Here is a 21,150-nt window from a genome sequence, read left to right as displayed (position 1 = left end):
AGGTCAAATGCCGTATAGTCAAAAGAGTTTTTACTATCAAAAGTATCAAAAGTGGAAAAATGGTAGCGATAGGATAGAATGGAAGAAAAGGTAGAAATTAAGCAAGCAGTCGGGATAGAGTTGCAAGGATAGTCACCACCATGGATCCAGCGGCGTCCCGTCGGTCCTCAGGCAAGCAGTCGGTGGTGGGAGTTGCAAGGATGGTCACCAGCACGGATCCAGCGGCGTCCCGTTGGTCCTCAGGCCAGCAGTCGGTCAAGGAAGGTCACCAGCACGGATCCAGCGGCGTCCCGTTGGTCCTCAATCTTCAATTCTTTGGTGAGGAAGAAAAGGCCCCCCCCTTCACCACTTGTTTCTAGGGGTTCTTTATAGGGCATATTTCGATGATGTCATGCGCTGCAGGTTTCATTCATCACACACGACCTTCGCGTGATCGATACCAGAAACCAATATCTTATCAGCTCCAGCCCAGTTTCCTCCCCTGAATGCCTCAATGGCCTGGTAATCGTCCTTATGGACAGAGGAGTGTCCCACTTAAACCGGCCATCTTGGAGACAAAGGGCTCTGGATGAGCAGTTCACAGTTCCTTGATGACAGCCCAGTCCCTCATACCTCACAATCTTTGAGGCAAATGGTTCGAGATAACAATTCAGCCTCTTACACCACCCCGTGGCTCAAAGATTGTTTCAGGACCCATGGTGGTTTTGAGAAAAGATAGCTATATAGAAAAGCCAGAAAAGAGCATTTTATACAATCTGTATTACCGACCGTGTGGTTCGGTGCACAGCGCGAATTTGTTTAACACCGTCAGGCGAAATAGTAGTTACGAATTGCATATTAGTTACAACACGTTGAATCAATTGTATAAAGCATGGAATGACACGTGGTAAAAAGAATAACATGGCAAAGCCACACAACAAGTAAAATAGGATTCGCTTAACCCATGGACCTCCAGGGAGCCAGGAAAACATATCTATGTCCCAGCTTTTCCATGTCTGGACAGGAACATGGGCCAGCTTTCGTATTCCCGCAGTAATTTGTTTAACAATTTTCCCGCTGTCATCAATTTTTAAACAACAGTTAGAATCATTTAGTTTACCACAAACACCTCCTTCCTCGGCTAGCAGGTAATCGAGAACCATGCGATGTTGTAATATTGCTGTTCGCATTTGTGTAGCTTGATCCGCCAATAGATCAAGGGCACGGGCTGTCTCGTTAGTAATGATCTCTAGGACAGCTTGTAACCGGATGATGCGATTTAGGTTATAGATAGGTTCTCGAGCACCGCTAACCCACTCATTGGGGTTCCAGGTGGCAGGTCCATAATGTTGTATGATACGTTGAGGCGTCCACTTGTCTTTGCCCCAGGTTTGACCACTCCCACCTGCTATAGCGGTATCAATGGATCGTCGATATCGATTGAGATCATCATATACTTTAACACCCAGTCCATCCCCTTCATCGTCTGGGAGCAGGAAAAACAAAGGGTGAATTACCCCCACATAACACACTCCAGTCCAATTTGTTGGTAGCAGTTTGTAGGCCCGTTGGCCACACACCCAATAGTGACCCTTTAAGGCTCGTGTACCATTTTCAAACAAACCAGTAGGTGTCTGTGGTGATTGGAAATATGTTGAATTACCTACTCCCAGAGGATGATCTGATGGACCATTCATCAACAACCTGTCCACAGTTTTTCCCACCCCCTCTGTGGTGTCCCAGCAGATAGGAAGCCCATCTGGACCTATACTCAAATGTCCCTTACAGTAGTCTTTATTATCACTTGACCACCAAATTTGAGTCCCATCAGGGAGATGAGAATATGTTTTATCAGTGAGTCTGCATTTCCAGGCACCAGAATCATGGTGCCAAAAGCAGGTAACATTAAGGTTATTAGACTGATTAGTGGAAGACCAAAAATGGGAAAACTGTTTCCTGTGTCCTGTTTGATTCACCCAGGCCCATCCAGACCAGCGAGGCACAAAGTTTGGAGAACTAGAACTCAAAAGGCGACAATATGCCTGGTCGCCCCCCTCTGGCAGTGATATAGCTGCCCTATGGTTTGAACAATCAATTGGTCTACAACCATCAGTGAGGCAATGGTTGTCATAAGTATAGGTCCAGTTGCACTTGCTATTTCCCACGGGAATACCATCTTTCTGTGTTCGGTTCAGACAATATTCACCTTGGACTGGGTATTGTATTGTCCAGGGCTGCATGTCTTCACTCCAGTAAGAATCATTTTTGACCTCACTGTAATTACTCACTAACCATTTTGGGGAAATAGGGACAGCAGTCCATGGCCAGCTTTCCAAACCTAAGGGCCCACCACATACCCAACAATTAGTCAGATTAAAAGTGTTGGCCACTTGCTGGCCTAGAGCCACAAATTCATTTTGCCACTCCAAGCCGAAAAGAGGGGCACAGGAGTTTCCCCAGATATTAAAGGCGGTAACAATAGTTGACCAAAACAACATCTGTGGTGTTATAATGAACATTCTGTGAATATTAACAAAGCAATCACTGACAAAACTACACAAACAATTAACAGTTTCACGTATTTCCTCTTGAATGGTTAACATCTTTGCTGCCCCCTCAGACACAGTAAAAATGTCACAATAATGCTCTATCTGGGCATACCATTTTCGTACAGAGGCTCTCTGAGCCACCCCGTCAGGGGGCGGAGTTCCTGCTAAAACAGTCTTGGTTACTTTAAACGGGCCTCTAAGTACTATAGACTGCTGTCGAATAGTCCGTTCAGCCTCTCTCAAGGCTAGACTGACTACAAACAAACCTTTCTCCCAAGCAGTATATCTTTTTTCTGTATCCTTAAAACTGCGAGAATAGAACCCAATAGGTCGAGTGGGTCCTTTGGGGCCCTTTTGCCATAAATGTATTGATAACCCACTTTTGGCAAATCCCCATTCAATATGGACAGGGTCTGTGGGATGAATAGGACCAAGGGCTTGATGGGCAGTTGCTTCAAAAATTAGCAATTGCAATGCCTCTTCGTGGGGCCTCGTCCATTCCCACTGAGCCCCTTTTCGCAACAAGTCATATAGGGGTCTTGCAATAATTGAAAAATCAGGGATATGTTTCCTCCAAAACACAAGTAATCCTAGTACGTGCTGTAAATCCTTTTTTGACTCTGGCATTTTAATCTGATCCAATGAGGAAAGGGTGTCAGGGGGGATACATGTCATCCCTCCCTTCCACCAAATTCCTAAAAACTTTACTTCGCTTGAGGGTGTTTGTATTTTCTCTGGTGGAGTTTTCAGCCCCAAGCTTTCCAAGTGAGAAATTATGTTATCTTGAGTTTTCCGAACCTTTTCTGTTTCATCCCCACCTACAAGAATGTCATCAATGTACTGATAAACACTGACCCCTTCCTCTGTCTGAATTACTTCTAGCTCCTGCGCTAACGCATGATGAGCTAGAGTGGGGGAATGCTTGTATCCTTGTGGGAGTCGGGTAAAAGTAAATTGCTGACCCTCCCAAGTAAATGCAAAGCGGTCTTGATCCTCTGTTTGCAGGGGGACCATAAAAAACATATCTTTAACATCTACTGTTGCCATAATCGGGTGGGCTCGTTCTTGGATTGTAGCTATAAGCTCAGCAATATTTGGTACCGCAGCTGTCAATGGACCGGTATTTGCATTAAGTCTGCGATAATCTACAGTTAATCTCCACTTGCCGTTAGGTTTTCGCACTGGCCACACCGGGGAGTTAAAAGGAGAATGGGTTGGAATCACAATACCCTGTCCCTTTAAGTCCTCTAACACAGGCGCTATTCCCTCTCTGGCCCCCAAGGGTATCGGGTAGGGCTTAACATTTGTAAGCTTTGAAGGGGGAAGCAGCGGCGCGGCTTTTAACAGCCGAATATCTATTGTGGGAGAGCCAAACGACCACTGTCTGCTTTGGTTATCAATCCAGGTTTTTCCTTTTAAAACATCGAGTCCTAAAAGGTTAAGTGGAAACTCCCCCACAACCATTGTCACTGTAGTGGCACTATCTTCTCCTGGCAAACGCAGGCTGACCATTGCTAATGCCTGTGGCTGAACAATGCCGAATGCATCTGCCACAAAAAGCCGCTGTTTGGAGGGTGTAATTCCGCAATTAGCAGCATCTTTGGTTTTAATAGCTGAAATCTGAGCTCCGGTATCTACCAAAAAGGTGACTGGGACTTGTCTTGGTCCCACAATGCCTGTAATTAGTAAATCACCCTGGCCGTTTTCAGTGAGCTGTCTAATATACATCCAACCTTCGCCCCCCCGCTCACCACTGGAAGGCGAAGGATCTAGTTTCCCGCCGGCTCTTGGGTGGCATTTGTTTCTGATAAATCAATCAGGGAAGGTGTGCTCAGGGTAGTATTCTCAAAATCCACTTTTCTGTTTACTGGTTTATCAGGCCACGCTGTTACCAATTTTTCCAATTTGTCTGTTGGCATCCCGTCCATTAAGCTACGCGGGATCCCCTTCTGGTATCCCCGCGCCCACAGTATATTACGTTTGTTCGGGATATCTCTCCCCCCCGGCGGTTTAGCAAGGGGTGTTCTCTTATCACTCCCAGGGCACGGAACTATTTTTACTTCAGTCCGCCTCAAGCCCCTGGAGTCTGTTTTGGTGGCTGGAGGGTTAACAGGACCATATTTGCGCCCGTAATTAATTAATTCCTGGGCCACTTCTCCCCAAGTCCAAATTTTCTTATCTGGGGGGCGGCGGTGCTGATCAGGCGTGAATCCTCCTGAAGCAGCCCCAACACTCTCGCCCTGGGGCATCGCCTGTATCTTTCCTTGTAATTGTATACCAATTGGTTTCAGGGAATCAGGGAGTCCCCGTATAAGGGGAGTCATTCGCTCAGGATCCACCAACATCATCATTGGGGACTCCTGCCTAGGCTCCAATTTTCGATCATACATCATCTGCAGACAAGCTGCTTTTTGCACACTCTCCACTAATTGATCAACAGTCCCCGTAATCGCGAGGGGATCTCCCCTCTCCAAGGGGTTCAAACCCCCCTCCCAATAGGCTGCTCGTTGGGTTAAAGACCAGGGGGCACGGTGATTCCCAGTAGTTAAAAACACTCCCGGTCCCCAATACCCTTCCGCCTCCTTTTCACTTAACAGAATCTGGTCCCCCCCCGACAATGATACTCTCCACACATACTCCGTTTCTGACTCCTTAGGGGTTCGGCCAAATTCCTTTTTTAGTTTTGCCAACTCAGTGGCAGTATAGGGGACCTCTTTAGTTGTAACTTGGGGGAACTGGTCTTGCTCATCATCATAAGTATATTCAGTTTTGACTAAAGGTCGCAATGAAGGCAGCTCTAACTTCTCCACTCTCTCTTTTGCTGCCTGCAGGTCCTTAAAGGGGTAGCCAATTTCTGATCTTGGAGGAATTTCCTCACGGACAGTACCTGCAAGGAGCTGCTCCTTAAGAGCAATTTGCAAATGTTTCACTTGGTTCTTTTCTGCTTCAAGTTGTGCTTTTAATCCCGCCACTTGTCCCATAAGGGACTGAACAAGATTTTGGAGGGATTCAATAATTTGAGATTCTGCAGTGAGGTGGCAATCCCTATCCTCCACTGCTGCGGCCAGACTGGCTCCGAGAACGGCACAGACAATTGCTTTTCCTTTCCCTGACCGCACTCTAGCATCTTTCTGTAAAGCGACCATCCGATCAACAACGCTCTGCAGATTATACCAATTTCCCTGAGCCCAGTCTATCCCAAGCACAGAGGGTCGCGCTTTATGTTTTTCTAAAAAATCAAACAAAGCTTCTTTCCCCAAACGGGCAATTTTGCTATCACCCATCTTATACAAAGCGGGGAAGCAGTCGTCTCAGGAAGGTAGCACGTAAAGTTTCAAACACCACAAGCCTGCCCCCCTTACGTTCCTGAGAGGTCTCACGTGTTAAAGTGGGGAAGCAGTCGTCTCAGGAAGGTAGCACGTAAAGTTTCAAACACCTTATAAAAAGCGGGGAAGCAGTCGTCTCAGGAAGGCAGCACGTAAAGTTTCAAACACCACAAGCCTGCCGCCCTTACGTTCCTGAGAGGTCTCGCGTATTAAAGCAGGGAAACAGTACGGCACTCTCGTCTCAAGGGATCCTGTCCGTGACGCCAATTTAAATGTCCCGATCCAATGTCGGGGAAGGTTTCGATATGATCCCAAGAGCGAGATTAAGACACAAACGAGGTCAAATGCCGTATAGTCAAAAGAGTTTTTACTATCAAAAGTATCAAAAGTGGAAAAATGGTAGCGATAGGATAGAATGGAAGAAAAGGTAGAAATTAAGCAAGCAGTCGGGATAGAGTTGCAAGGATAGTCACCACCATGGATCCAGCGGCGTCCCGTCGGTCCTCAGGCAAGCAGTCGGTGGTGGGAGTTGCAAGGATGGTCACCAGCACGGATCCAGCGGCGTCCCGTTGGTCCTCAGGCCAGCAGTCGGTCAAGGAAGGTCACCAGCACGGATCCAGCGGCGTCCCGTTGGTCCTCAATCTTCAATTCTTTGGTGAGGAAGAAAAGGCCCCCCCCCTTCACCACTTGTTTCTAGGGGTTCTTTATAGGGCATATTTCGATGATGTCATGCGCTGCAGGTTTCATTCATCACACACGACCTTCGCGTGATCGATACCAGAAACCAATATCTTATCAGCTCCAGCCCAGTTTCCTCCCCTGAATGCCTCAATGGCCTGGTAATCGTCCTTATGGACAGAGGAGTGTCCCACTTAAACCGGCCATCTTGGAGACAAAGGGCTCTGGATGAGCAGTTCACAGTTCCTTGATGACAGCCCAGTCCCTCATACCTCACAATCTTTGAGGCAAATGGTTCGAGATAACAATTCAGCCTCTTACACGCTGTCGCGCCTGCCCGCTGCAGGACACCTGGACTGCCACGTGTACGCGCACAGTTCTGCGTGTTGTTCAGGCTCTCTGTCACACCTGCGAGGCGTTCGGCATTAAACCTAATCCTCGCCGGCAGCCTCAGACACCATTGTTGTGAGACGGGGCTATCACCATGATGGCAACAATTTCAGTGAAGTCTAGGGCGGTCAGCCTGCACCTCTGAGATTAATCTACATATTAAGTGGGCCAGCACACAGGAAACGGTTAGGACATGGCTGACCTCACTAAAATGGTATTGGCATCTTGCATCTCAAATACCCCCGCCGTACAAGTATGCTTGGCTGCCATTAGGTGCTGTAGCTTACCCAGCACTGCTCCCTCGTTCTGATATTAACTCTTGTGTACCCAAGGGTACAGTTATGCCTTCCGTATTTAATTGCAACTCCTCCGCCTACTTGCCTGGAAGGCTGTCCCTTGCTCTGACATTTCAACCTGAAGGAGAAGAGCCACCGGTGCCTCTGAGACACCCACGTGTTGTCCTGTACGCATGCAGTACGTACTGACTTCTGTCTCTTTTTCTGCTCTTCTTAAATAGGATGCTAGAAGAACTGGCTAGACCTTTTCAGAAATTTGACTCTCCCATGCCCAAGGAAATGGTCACCAGGAGGCTCACGCCGCACAACAACCCAAAACATCGGGCTCTGCCAGCACCCACCGGTACCACAGCTGACAGCTACCGTTTTCTAGAAATAGACACTACTGGCATTTCCTTACTCGAGATGCACAGACGGGTCACTAAACCCCATTTCCTTTATTTTTCATGCAGCACTTACAGAGAATTGTTATGAAAGTTTGCCTTTCTGGAAGTCAGTGTAAATACACTTTGTACGCAAAGGAATTCAAAGAGTGTAATCGCTGCTATGTCTTACATAACTTTTCAGCAAGTTCCACAAAATTCTCTTCCCGCCCCCAGACACGGTGGTAGCGTTACGGCCCATCAGTGAGAATTCACACACACGCCTCAGAAATATTATAACCCAATGTATTTTTGGTGGGTAGGAGCGCTACCCTGTTCTTCTTTACTGGAAGCTCGGCGGAAAACCGGAACCCCAAAAAATCAGTTTTGGGTTAAAAATAAAGGCATTTCGGCTTAAAAGCGCCAAGTCTCTAAACCGGGAGAGAGAACGGACAAAACCGTGACAGGAAACCCCCCTTCCGCCGTGCGCGGAAGACAGCCCGCTGCGAAGCAGCAACCCACCCGCCCCGGCTATCGGTGCGGAACGGCGTGTTCGCGCAGCGGCGTCCCACGACGGCGACGCGGCGGCCACCCCCCAGCGCGTCCCTCACGACACCCGCGGCGCCTCCCCTCACGACACCCGCGGCGCTTCCCCTCACGACACCCGCCTCCCGTTTCCCGCCGCCGGCCGCGCCGACGGCAGAGGGCGCGCGAGGCGGCGGCGGAGGCGGGGGCGGCGGAGGCGGCGACGTCCCCGCCCCGCCCCGCCCCGCCCCGCCACTGGGCAGCGGCGCGGCCGCGTCAGGGGGGGGCTCCCGCTCACCGCCGGCGCCACGCCCGGCCATTGGCTGGCGGCAACGGCGCGTCGCGCGCGGCCCCGCCCCCGCAGGCCGGCGGGCTATAAAAGCGGCGCCGGCGCCCCCTCCGCGCCTTTAGCCCCGGGTGTCTGAGAGGAGAAAGATGCATCGACTCCGCTCACGGGCCTCCACGGGGATTTCTGCCTTCGCCGCCGGTTCGTCCTCCGCCTGCTTTCGCCAATCACCTCCGCTGCCCCGGCCCGGGAAGTCGGCCTCGCAGAGGCGTTGGAGTAAAAAGCCATCCTGCTCTTCCATCGGCTGATTGTCGCTGATTCCCGGGCGGGGGGGGAGCGGAGAGACCGAGACCCGGAGAGGGGCCGCGGGAGCGGAGCCGAGCCGAGCCGAGCGCCGCTGCGACCATGCCCAAGCCTAAGAAGCGGGGGAGCAACCACCAGCGCGGAGCCGGTGAGCGCGGCCGGGGGGCTCCGGAGCGGGCGGGCGGGCGCGGAGTTCACCCGACGAGCCGCCGGGGCGGCGGCGGGGAGGGGAGGGGGGGGGAAGGCCTTGGCCGACGAGAGAGGCCGCGGGGCGGCCGGGCCGGCTGCTCCCCGGCGCCCTGCGGGGCTTAGTGGGGAAGCGGCAGGGCGGACGGGCGCGGCCGCGGAGCTCCCCGCTGGGCGGGACGGAGCCGGGCCTGGAGCCGGGCCTGGGCCGGGCGGCGCCGCCGCCGGGCTGACCGGAGCCGGCCCCGAAACCGCCACCTCACGGCCTTTGCGCGCATGCGCCCGGCGGCGCGGGCGGCCCCGGGGAGGCGGCGGCCGTGCCTGGCGGCGGGCGGCGGCGGCGAGCAGCGCCCTGAGGGCGGCGGTTGGCCCCGGGGCAGCACGGGGAGCCCGGCTGCGGCGGGGGAGGCCGGGCCCCGCGGCCTGAATGGCGCTGGGGCCCGTCGCCGGCACGCAGAGCCGCCGGTGTCCGCGCCGCTGCACCGCCGCCGGCGTGGGCCCTTCCCGGGGGGTGGGGGGGGGGACGACACGGGGACGGCTGCTGCTGTCACTCCGGTGGCTGGTGTGGCTGTACGTCGGTGTATTGTGCTCCGAAAGGCTGCAGTGCCTTTAAAAAAAAAAAAAAAAACCACAAGCTTTCTTGGCCTGAAGGAGGGTATTAGAAGGTAAACAAGTCTTCATACCGATCCGGGATGTGTGTGGCTGAGGTGCTGATGCCTGGGCCGAATGGAGATTTTGTGGGGTGAGAAATTTCACTTCGGGCTGCCATAGCTGTGAGCAGAGTCTGTCTCTCTCAATGTTCAGGAAGTGAGCAGTTCACTGGCTCTTTCTGCAGCTGCTTTTATTTTAGTTTGTGAAGGGCTGGCAGTCATTCTTGCCACTTCTCCCATTGAACTTCCCTGCTTGACATCACCAGAGGCAAGAATGTGGCTGTGCCAGAACTCTGAGCTTCCAAGTTTCTCGGTCTGCGCATTGGCTAGTGCTTCTCCTCTGTAACTATAGGAAGCATCAAGGGTTATGGTCAGTGATACAAGTAGATGGTTTGCAGCTCAGAGCTGCAACACCTCTGAAGCGTGAATTTAACTTTACTGGAAAAGCACTTGGACAGTGATCAACTCAAGGTTGATTCTGCCTAGATAAAAACGCTTTTGGGGGGGGGTCTTGGTAGTCCAGGAAGCCTGCCTGAAGCGGGCAAGCACTGTGTGCTGCCTTCTTAAGTAATTTAGAATCAACTGTACCACAAAAAGCTAGGCGGAAGAGCAGAATTCTGAGTTCTGTAAATGACATTTGGGAACTGTTGAGACATAACAGTAAAACTATTCTTTTGCTAATCAACGTTAGTAGATGCAAAGTAAGGGCTAGCATAGGACAGCACTAGAAGTTACAATATTATCAGATCAAACTCCTCCAAGTCCTAATGCTGTAAGAATAAGATACAGTTACGAAACGTTGTGGAAATGATCACTGGTGAAAATAATACTCCTTTCTTCAAAAAGACTGAAGTTCCTGAGCCGAGGCCTTCTTGATCCTGAGAGGGAAAACTTTTTTCCCCTGTTGAAGCATTTGATGTTCTGGCTCATATTTGTAATTCGGTATTGAAATAGGGTTGGACATTGCTGATGCTGCACATACTATACCTAATCCCGTAAATCCTGCATTGAACTGGGTAATGTATGTTTGCCTAAATGTATAACTTATCCTGCCTTGAAGTACCTCAAAATTGAAAAATAAAGATTGTATGGCGATTTCTTTAGGTAGCTTGTCCTAACAGTTACATTAATATAGAGCTACTTTTAAAGCACAGTCACAGGAAATTGCATTAACTTGAAGTTGATTGTAGAAAGATCCTAAATCCAGAGTCAGGAGTTCTACTGATACTTGGAAAACTAGGTGGGCTCTTCCCCACCATTCACAAACAATCTTCCAGAACAGAGCCAACTCGGTCTTCAGAACAGCTGGGAGTAAAAGACCTAGCAGAGGAAAGAAATGTGCTTTCCGTGGCTGAGTCAGGGAGAGTGAATCTGTTGGGAGGGTTAAATCTTACTTTCAGTGTTCAGATCTTCCTTTTGCATATGAAGAATGAACAAACTATTGTATTCATCTTTCCTTAAGGTGGTCAGCCCAGAAATGTGCAGCCTTTTAGTGATGAAGATGCTTCAATTGAAACTATGAGCCACTGCAGTGGCTTCAGCGATCCTGCTAGCTTCACTGAGGATGGTATATTCTTTCATTTATACCTATTCATCTTTTTAAAAACATAAACCATGAGCTGACTTAAGAGCTTAAGTACTAGACTGTAAGTAGCAGTAGCAAAATAATGACATTCTGTTAAATGCTATATGATTGTTAATCTAGTGGCTATTGTTTTGTTTGGTAAGAATGTATTCCAGGTTTCATGAGCCTCCCACGAAACTATTGGGCTTCTTTCTATTAGAATTATACAATGCTAACTTTTGGAGACAGTAAGAATTTTAAAGTGCACATGTCTTGGCACATGTAAGAAGCAGGTATAGAAACAGCACAAATGTATCAATAGATCAATTGTTATTAAAGTATTTTAAGGGGCAGTTCGATGCAGTAGGCTTAACACCATCCTGTTGCTGTAACACTGAACAATTCTGCAGCTATTGTCTATGTTAAACTGCTTATTTACTAGTATTAAAAATGTTAAGTGTTGGATACTGCTGTGTCTGCTAATAAAGTGTATATCAGTAGGACTAAATTATTTCCTTTGGATTAGGGCCTGAAGTTGATGAAGAAGCCACTCAAGAAGACTTAGAATACAAATTGAAGGGATTTATTGATCTTACATTGGACAAGAGGTATAGTATGCTTTGAAGAAACGCATTCATCCATTGTTTTCTGGCTTTCTCTGATATGAGAAGGGAAATATGCATCAAACTCTTTTATATGCTTACTGAAATTACAGTTATTTCATGCTGGGGAGGACTTGCTTTTCTTGTGGATCTGAAAAGACCTTTCTACTTCCGCCAAGTTTTTGGATATGTGAGAGTCAGACTTTCCTTTCCTAGTGGCTTGAAATAGAGTGACTTTATTTCTAGCTTGGTGTACTACTGTGAACTCTATCTCCAACCTAAGTTTCTCTGTCCTTGAGGAAGGAGGCAATTCATAGCATTTTGTACTTCATGGTGCTGCTGTGGGTTACTCTTCTATTGGGCGCAGACAGATGTAAACTACCATAAAAATAAAGGCTGAGCTTTAACGGATGTGTGCTGATTTCAGGAGGTCTTCCTTCTCTCTTCTAACAGTGCAAAAACAAGACAAGCAGCTCTTGAAAGTCTGAAAAGTGCTTTTTCTTCTAAAATACTATATGAGTTTATCATGGAAAGGAGAATGACACTAACTGATAGCATTGAACGCTGCATAAAGAAAGGTAATTAACGTGCTTGCTATTAGAAAGCAATAATCCCCATGAAATACCTTATTGTTTAAAAGGAATTAAGACTGTGAGGCTTCTCTAGTACTTTATAGAGTGCTTAATTTAGTTATGTTAACAACATTCCTTTTTTGAATTTAGATGTTATACTTTAACTGACCTAGAAAATTAACTGAAATTATCTTCTGTTGGTTTCTGAATTTCCACTTGCAAGTTTTCAGACTAATGATCTTTAAAGGAACCAATGCACAAGGTGATTACTCATCATAGCATGTTAATCTCTAGGTAAGAGCGACGAACAGTGTGCAGCTGCCGGACTGGCATGTCTTCTGTGTGTGCAGATGGGGTCAGGAATTGAAAGTGAAGAGATTTTTAAGACCCTTGGTCCGGTTCTGAAGAAGATTGTCTGTGATGGAACAGCCAGTGTCCAAGCCAGACAGGCTGTAAGTATAAAATGTTTATTTGCCAGGAAGGGACAGAGGGCAGTTTTTGACCAACTCACTATTGTGTAATCCAGAACTAAAGGTTACTACACTAGTGTGAACTCATGATGTTGATGTATGCTCTGAATGATGCATAGCAGTTTTCACTGCCTTGAAAAGTTCCACCTAAAGGTTGAACGTCATTCTCTTCTTCAGCCTAGGGACTTCCTTAAAGTACTTTGTCAAGTCACAGCCTCCTTACTGCAGTTCTGAGGGCACATGTTGAAGTCCTATAGAAAAAAAAAAAAAAGAAAGTTTTCCCACTGACTGATGTATCCTTCTTCCTGTATTAATTCTAACTTTAACAGCAGAGGAATGTAAAATATATTTATGTATGATAAAACTATATATAGCAGACCTAGAACTACATACTTGGTACATTCATACTACCAAAAGACTTTTAAGTTTTTCACCCAGTCATCTCATCTAAACATTAGCAGTATACTTGAAATATCGACTGAAGACAGTCTAAAGCTCTTGCCAAGAGGGTTTTTTTTAAGCTTCAGAGTTTTAACTAGTATTTTCCAACTTGCCTTTATTATTACATAGCTGGCTACTTCTATTTTACACAAGCTGTGTTACAATAGATACTGTCAGCTGGAAGAGGAGCCAGTATTAGTTCAATGGCAGTTGTTTCTACAAACAAACAAAAGCCATTAAAGCTTGTCCTGTTTAAGTGTAGTTTTGAGTCCTTTGTGGTTAGTGCAGGCATCACTTTCAAACACTTCTTTTCTTACTCTTTGTAAGAGGAGACTGAGTTGAATACGGGGGATAAGGAAGAGATGTGTAGGGCCTTGCAGTAAAAGTTGGAAAGTGCCAAGAAAGGCTCTTGAAGTCCAGTGTTTTCATGACATTTAGTTGTAAAAGTGGGCAGAAAGGGGGAAAATGCTTCCCATAGCTGTGTATACATATCACATGTCCATTACTGTTTATCAGCATAATTTCTGCTAGTGAATTCTGGTGGGATTCAAAATAATTGGGTGAAAGGAGTGCTACATGTAGCTTTTTGGAGCGGCTTTGTAAGCTGTATTAGATAATACGGCATGAATAGTTAAGGCTTTTAAGTAGCATATATTGTAAAATCCTGACAGTAGAGGGAACTGAGAGCTAACTGTTACAAGGTAGCTGAATTAAACAGTGTTGAAGACTTCTACTCTGCTAAGGTCTTAGTCTCAAGTCTCAATTACTCCAGGTGCTGAATTTCAGAGGTTTTGTCAACAGTAACATTAATGTCAAATGCTGACATTTTTTTTTTCTTTTGTCTAGTGTGCAACCTGCTTAGGGATTTGCTGTTTCATTGTCACTGATGACATTACGGTGAGGATAAATAATACTTTTTTTATGTATATAAATTGACGATATGGAAATGTGTGGATCTTAATCTGCTTCCATGATCTTTTTTCCCCTGTTCAGGAACTGTACTCTACTATGGAATGCCTGGAAAACATCTTCACAAAGGCCTATCAGCGAGATAGAGACACTAATGGTGTATCAAGTACCCATAATACTGTGCTTCACGTCAGTGCTCTCTTAGCATGGACACTGTTGTTGACCATTTGTCCAATGAATGAAGTGAAGAAGAAAATTGAAATGTGAGTATCTTTACTGGAAAACAAAATTTGTAATGACTGTTTTTATATGCAGTGAAGCAGTGTCAACAAAATGCAGATCTTAATGAAATGTGACTTACTCCTTAGGCACTTGCATAAACTTCCAAGTCTCCTGTCTTGTGATGATCTCAACATGAGAATAGCTGCTGGAGAAACACTAGCTCTTCTGTTTGAACTGGCACGTGAAACAGATGCTGTAAGTAGATGATGACGAGACAAATATTTAACCTGTGTTGTGTAGCACCCTGGATCTCAACAAGTGGCGGGGAATTCACTGGGTTGTGTTCTTTGTATTGAGTCTGCCCCAGTCTAAGTGGGTATAGCAATGACTCACAGCAATTTAGCTATCATTTTTTACACTAATTTCCATATTGCAGAACAGGACCAATATAACAAAACATATCAAACAGTACTGAAGAGCAACTAGAAATGTAGTATGCAAGCTTTAAAATCTAAATCCAACACCAGCTTTAAAAAAAAAAAAAAAATCCTAGAGAGATTCCAGGATAAAACAGTATTGTTTACTGTAGTGGGAACACTCATTAGATACTTATGCAGACAAGTTAGTGATTCACAACCTGCACAATTCTTCTCTCACAGCTAAAAATCTATCCTTCAGTAGAAACCATGTTAACTTTTAGTATTGCATTTTCAGTATCCTTATTTAGGTACCTTGAGAAGAATAACTATGTTGCATGATGGTTTCACAGCATTTGTGACTATTTTAGTCAGTTGGGGACTAGTCAGTCAGTTTAAGGGGGCAGATTTTGAAAGGATTTGTACAAATTTTGCACAGATACCGGCATTGCTACATTTGGTGAGATTTCTTGGGGCTTGCTTTTGAGTTGGATTAGGTGCAAGCTTCTCGGTATTACATCATACACAGCTAAACTTGCCTTTACATTTCTCAATATACCTTATTAATTTCTGAACTGTTTTCTTGACAGCACTGAAGGAAACAGTTTTCACTTACCCATAGCACAGTTTGGAAGAGCTGCCTGAATGGCTCCTAGCTTGGTCAAGGCTGCCAAGCTTTGCCAGAACACTGTCCAAAGTGAAAAGATGACTCCAATTGAGTCACGATGCATGACACACTAACACTGCATAATCTGAAACAATATGCCAAGACTTCTATATAATGGCAAACAGGAGGGATTTGAGTCTCTTGTTATGGAAGCCAACTGTTGTGGTTTAACCCCAGCCAGCAACTAAGCACCACACAGCTGCTCACTCACTCCCCCTCACCCAGTGGGATGGAGGAGAGAATCAGAAAAAGAAGTAAAAGTTGTGGGTTGAGATAAGAACAGTTTAATAGAACAGAAAATAAGAAACTAATAGTGATAACACTAATAAAATTACAATAGTAATAATAAAAGGATTGGAATATACAAGTGATGCACAATGCAATTGCTCACCACTCACTGGCCAATGCCCAGTTAGTTCCTGAGCAGAGATCTGCCCCCCCAGGCCAAGTCCCCCCAGTTTATATACTGGGCATGATGTCACATGGTATGGAATACCCCACTGGCCACTTTGGGTCGGCTGCCCTGGCTGTGTCCCCTCCCAGCTTCTTGTGCCCACCAGGACCCCAACTTTGAAAGAAAAAAAAGAGAGACTGGAACTCGATCCTTTATTTGGACAAACTGACTGCAAGTAACTAAAATCTTTAAAATGCATTAACAAATGAGACTATATTCATTAAAAACTTCTGTTCCATTGAGGAAATGCCCTTTTTAATCATTACAAATTACTCTCTTTGGATCCTTAACAATCAGCACGGATTAAAAATGCTTACCATGTTTTGCCTTTGACCAGTTTCTTTTAAAAAGCATGCAGTAAACTCAGCCTAGTCAGTTGACAGATCTAAAAACAAGTTTTTGTGGTTTTCTTAATAAGTTTACATACATTCTTACTAATCCAGGTAAACTACCACTGAATTAGCAAATGGAGGGGAGAAAATATTTCCTGCTAAACAATTATGCATTAATGTTTACTTGGAGTGTTTTGTTAAGCATTTTTTTAAAAACTGCTTTATAATTTTCCACCCCATACGAGACTAACGACTAAATATTCTGTACTGTCAGTCTAATGGTGTCTCAAGATCCATCTCCAGCAGCATGAGTTCTGTGCTAATAACCTGAAAGTGCCTTCAGCTTGTCAACAGGACCGGCAGCCAGGTTCAGCAGATCAGTTAGGCAGTTTGAGTCTCTTGGAATTATGGAGCAGAACAGAGTGACAGGTATATACACATGTTGAAGGAGCTGTACAGTTTCATGTAGCTCTACCAAAACAGAGTTTGATAGTGTCCTTCTTGGGTAAATTGGATGCTGTGACTTTGTTCTTACTGGCTTAAACACTGCAGAAGGAACTACAGGAAGTTAGTGCCATCTCTTTCTCTTTAAGTAACAGGTTGTAGAGGTCTACATGCCCAGAATTTGGAGAGAACCATTTTCCTATTTGCAGGAAAAGATGTTAAGGCCAGAAACTAAAAAAAAGAAACAAACAAACAAAATACCCAGAAAACCAAACCAAACCAAAAACCCTCACTTTTTTATACTAGGATTTCTTTTATGAAGATATGGAGCTTCTGACAGAGAAACTAAGAGCTCTGGCTACTGATGGAAACAAGCACCGAGCCAAAGTAGATAAAAGAAAGCAGCGATCTGTCTTCAGAGATGTTCTACGAGCTGTTGAGGTAATTGTTTTGTCTTGCTTTGAATGTCTGGATTGTAACTATGTAGTGTACAATTTAATGAAAATCGTTTTATTATTAAATAGAATTACTGTTTCAGTAAAAGCAACAGGAAAAAAAATAGTTTAAATGAGATTTCAAATTCTGATCACTTACACAAAACTGCTTTTTTGGAAATGTAGAGCAAAGAAAGTTGAACTTTGTTTATTTTGCTCCAGACTTGACTTCCCTATTGAAAAGGGTTGGGTTTTTTTTTTTCCTGTAAAGAAGGCTAAAAATTGCACTGTAAATACTAAATTCTTTTTATTTTATACCATGAGCAGATTTTTTTTCACAGAAAACTTGTAGTACATGCAAATTAGTGTTCTGAATTCTGTGAAAAGTTTTATTGTAAAATCTCTTACTGAACTGTTGTGCATAGTAAACAAAAAGCAACTTACTACTAAGATACATTTCCAGATGGCACCTCTGTCAGGGGCTGAAGAAGTGTTTGTGTATGAGGGGGGAGTTGTCCTAATTGTTGTGCTGTAATCTTCTGGTTTTCTGTATCCAGATTGAGAACAATACACAAAGCAGAACTCTCAAAATACTTGGTTAGTGACATAACTTCTGAGTAAAGCCTCGAAGACAAATGTCAAACTTCTATAACTTTAATGGATTATTTGTTATCTTACACCTCTTGAACTAGATCTTTTTGTCAGATAATTACTTTTTACATTGCTGTATGGGTAAGACCAACTAAATATTAGTTGACATTTGGAATGGTTAAACATCTCGGAAGCTAAGGAGAAGGCTTTGAAGTGATTTGAAGTCACCTTTGAGATTCTGCCTGTAGAAGAATCTGAGTCACTTACTAGGGCTTGTTACATTCCATTGTCACAAATGTAGCTTGCTGCACTTGAAAGGTGGGGACTAAATGAGGCTTACAAACTGACTGAAAGGTGACTCCTGTACTAAAACTGGTTTTTCTGGAGATAAGTCCAATTCTTAAAGTTATTTTAAAGATGAAAGTTAAGTGTTGTGGGTTTTTTTAAATGCTTTCTGACTTGAAGAATGTCAGCTTCAAGTCTTACATGAGATTTAACTTTAGGTGTGCATCAGTTTAGAAACGAATACAATCTTTAGCATATGCAATATTATTTGGAAGGTTTTGGTGTGCCAGATTTATTAATGAAAATGAAGTTCATTGAGACATATACAATTCCTAATACAAAAGACTGTTTAAATTAAAATTATATATATTGTTTCCTTTAATTTTGGATAGGAGCGTGACTTTCCTACAGAGATGGTTAAGTTTGGACCTGAGCGCATGTATATTGACTGCTGGGTTAAAAAACAAACTTACGATACCTTCAAGGAGATTCTGGGGTCGGGGATGCAATATCATTTGCAGGTGAGCTGCTGTTTGATACATGCTCAGACTGTTGTTCCCTGTCCGGTTTCTTTGTAGTCATTCAGTCTGAATTACAAAATCATGAGTAGAACTTGGTGAAATGATGGGCCTTCATTAGAAGTGTTAAAAGGCAGCACTTAGAAAATGAACTACAGTGAGCTAGAACCGTCGGGGTGAGCTGCTTCTGAGTTGTAGCCTGGGTGTGCTGGGTTAGCAGTTAGAAGACTTCAAACAAGTAAGAGATTCAAGCTGAGCATCTTCTTTCAAGCTGAGCATCTTCTTAGCTTCAGGGTTTTTCCTGAATCCTTATGCCCTCTTTCAGCAGAGTGGTGTAGTCATCTGGCTGCTATAAAGCTGCATGCCTCCACCCTTCCTGTTCAAGCCTGTAAAAAGGAGTGCAAAGTTTTAGTAAAAAATGATGAGCCCAACTTGCAGGCCAATGATGACAGCATTCCAAAAAGGAAGGGATAAGTCCTTATCTCTGTTCTAGGAACTGCTTGTTCACTAGTCATCTGTTTAGATACATAGCAGAAGCAGGAACTCTAGCTTAGGAGTATATGCTCCCAAATTGCTGTGATAATCATGGTGTTAAAATCTTCAGGGCATTGTCAGTTGCATTTCTATGTGACTGAGGGAGCCCAGGCATGTAGCAGCTTTTTCAACTTTTCCAAATACTAATTTTACAGCCAGATATTTTAAAATTGGTGTGTTGTGAAACCATACAGATCTGTGTCCAGCTGCCTGATCTTGTGTAGGGCATGTAACAGAACAGTGTCTAATTTGCTGGAACAAAAATGTCAAGGTGGGGGGGTAGCTGTTTATGTCTTCTCAAGAGGGCAGTTTTAGTTCTTAGCCTTATTGTGATTAAAGGAAGAAGTGTTCTCTGGCTTAACTGTAAAAGATACTAAGATTTGTGTCAAATTGCTACTATTTCTTACTGGAGTACTTGATATTTAACAGTAGTCATCTTTGGAGACTCGATAATCAAAGGAGAAACTGATCTTTTGATGTGTTTCTTGTTTAGTCAAATGACTTTCTTCGGAATGTGTTTGAGCTTGGTCCACCAGTAATGCTAGATGCTGCAACTCTGAAAACAATGAAGATATCCCGTTTTGAAAGGGTAGGTTATTGCACCTTAATGTATTTTCTTTACTTCATATGCTATATTTCTCCTGAATTAAATGGTATTCCAAACATGCACTTTAGAGGCCGCCATCTTTAAACTCATCACTTTAGTTCTAACAATGCTTCATATTGTCCTGAAGGAAACCAAGCCTTGCTTGTATGCATCTCTTTGAGCTCTTATTTTAGATTTTCCACTGGGCACATGTCTGCTACTGTTTTTCTCCCAAGGGGGTCTGAAGGTTGGTTGACATGGTTGCTGATTGGTACGAGATTCATGCTCCATACATGTGACACTCGGGCCCTTATGAGAGCTGTAGGTTTTGGGGTAGGGACCTACAAGAAGCCATAGAAACTGAGTCTTTATAAAGCCAGTATCCCAAACTCTCTCCAGTGTGAGACAGACACTAGGAGGATGAATTTGTTCTGTTGGTTGTGAACGTACTCATCATGTGTACAAACAATTTGAGGAATGGTGCTACCAAGTGTAATCCAGGGGGCACTTAATCTACATTGTGTCTGTGTGATGTTCAACTGACCGGCTTCCAGAATTGCTCCTAGCTCAGCCTTTCTTATACAGTCCAAGTTTCTTTTAAACACATGTATATTAAAATGCATCAGCCTTTGGTGCAGATATTCTACTATAAATTTCAGAAAGCCTACCAATTTACTCCAAAGATTAATTAATAAAAAGATATTTTCAGCTGTTTCTTAACATTAAAAAAACCTCTCTAAAGGGGACATAAGCCTTTTGAACATCTGTGATTAATTTTTCCTTTTATTTTGTAGCACTTGTACAACTCTGCAGCATTCAAGGCTCGGACAAAGGCTAGAAGTAAATGTCGTGATAAAAGAGCAGACGTGGGGGAATTTTTCTAGATCTCCTTTTCCATGGGGTTTGATTTTCATAACTAAAATATATTTGTAACCTTTAAATGAATTTTTTAATTTCTGTAGTCACAGTTTGCACTTGTGCACAGGGATGTTGTATAAAATCTGTAAATATAATGCATGTTGTTGCTTAGTTGCATATACACTGTATATAGATAGATGCAAGATTGGGTGCAGGGATACATTATAAGACTTGCATTAGATGCAACTTGCTCCAAAGGTTGAATATACTGTAACTGAACTGTTCAATGGGGGGGATAACTGTAGTCAAATGCCGTGTGTCAGATTGGATTCCTTGCTTTATGTAAAATAAATTAATTCACTGACCAAGTGTTTTGGTAAGAATGTGCTAATATGAAAAGATGAACTTGTTCATGTGAAGTTATTTTGGTAACTTTTTAAACTCTTCAGTGGCAGGTGGACAAAAATTTCTACATGGTATGACTTTATCCTGAAGGGGACTATGATGTTCAATTACCTTCACTTACAGTGGAGTAGTGAGTGACAAGTACTTGCTTCAATGTAAAATAAAAACAAGATTCTCATGTTCTGAAATTGGATGTTTAAGTTTTGGAATAAAGATGTTTCTCACTGCTTGCTTTCTGTGTAGAAGTGATTATTACATGAATGAAAGGGTGGAACACTAGCAAAACCTAAAGGTTGAAACAGATGGGTTTGTTTAG

The 21,150-nt window shown here is 44.4% G+C and overlaps 2 protein-coding genes across 3 annotated transcripts; one reads left to right on the top strand and one right to left on the bottom strand.

Moving 5' to 3' along the window:
• Nucleotides 1-4,297: 4,297 nt before the first annotated feature.
• LOC115341026 lies at nt 4,298-5,812 on the bottom strand. Its single transcript, XM_030013177.2, has one exon. The coding sequence runs from the start codon at nt 5,810-5,812 to the stop codon at nt 4,298-4,300; it is 1,515 nt and encodes a 504-aa protein (XP_029869037.1).
• A 2,680-nt stretch (nt 5,813-8,492) lies between these two features.
• Nucleotides 8,493-21,061, top strand: IFRD1 (interferon related developmental regulator 1). Of its 2 annotated transcripts, XM_030015267.2 has the most exons (12): nt 8,493-8,842; nt 10,993-11,097; nt 11,621-11,702; nt 12,150-12,274; nt 12,563-12,720; nt 14,026-14,076; nt 14,173-14,351; nt 14,457-14,565; nt 16,930-17,064; nt 18,326-18,454; nt 19,479-19,574; nt 20,366-21,061. In XM_030015267.2, the coding sequence occupies exons 1-12, from the start codon at nt 8,797-8,799 to the stop codon at nt 20,453-20,455; spliced, it is 1,305 nt and encodes a 434-aa protein (XP_029871127.1). In that variant the 5' UTR covers nt 8,493-8,796; the 3' UTR covers nt 20,456-21,061. The 2 variants fall into 2 exon arrangements, with proteins under 2 accessions (XP_029871127.1, XP_040979553.1); XM_041123619.1 differs by lacking the exon at nt 14,026-14,076.
• The last annotated feature ends 89 nt before the right edge of the window (nt 21,062-21,150 follow it).

This window comes from Aquila chrysaetos, chromosome 5, assembly GCF_900496995.4.
Source record: "Aquila chrysaetos chrysaetos chromosome 5, bAquChr1.4, whole genome shotgun sequence".
In the NCBI taxonomy this organism is placed as follows: Eukaryota; Metazoa; Chordata; class Aves; order Accipitriformes; family Accipitridae; genus Aquila; species Aquila chrysaetos.
Note: the sequence above shows the minus strand (reverse complement) of the source record. Positions and strands in the feature narration are given on the sequence as shown.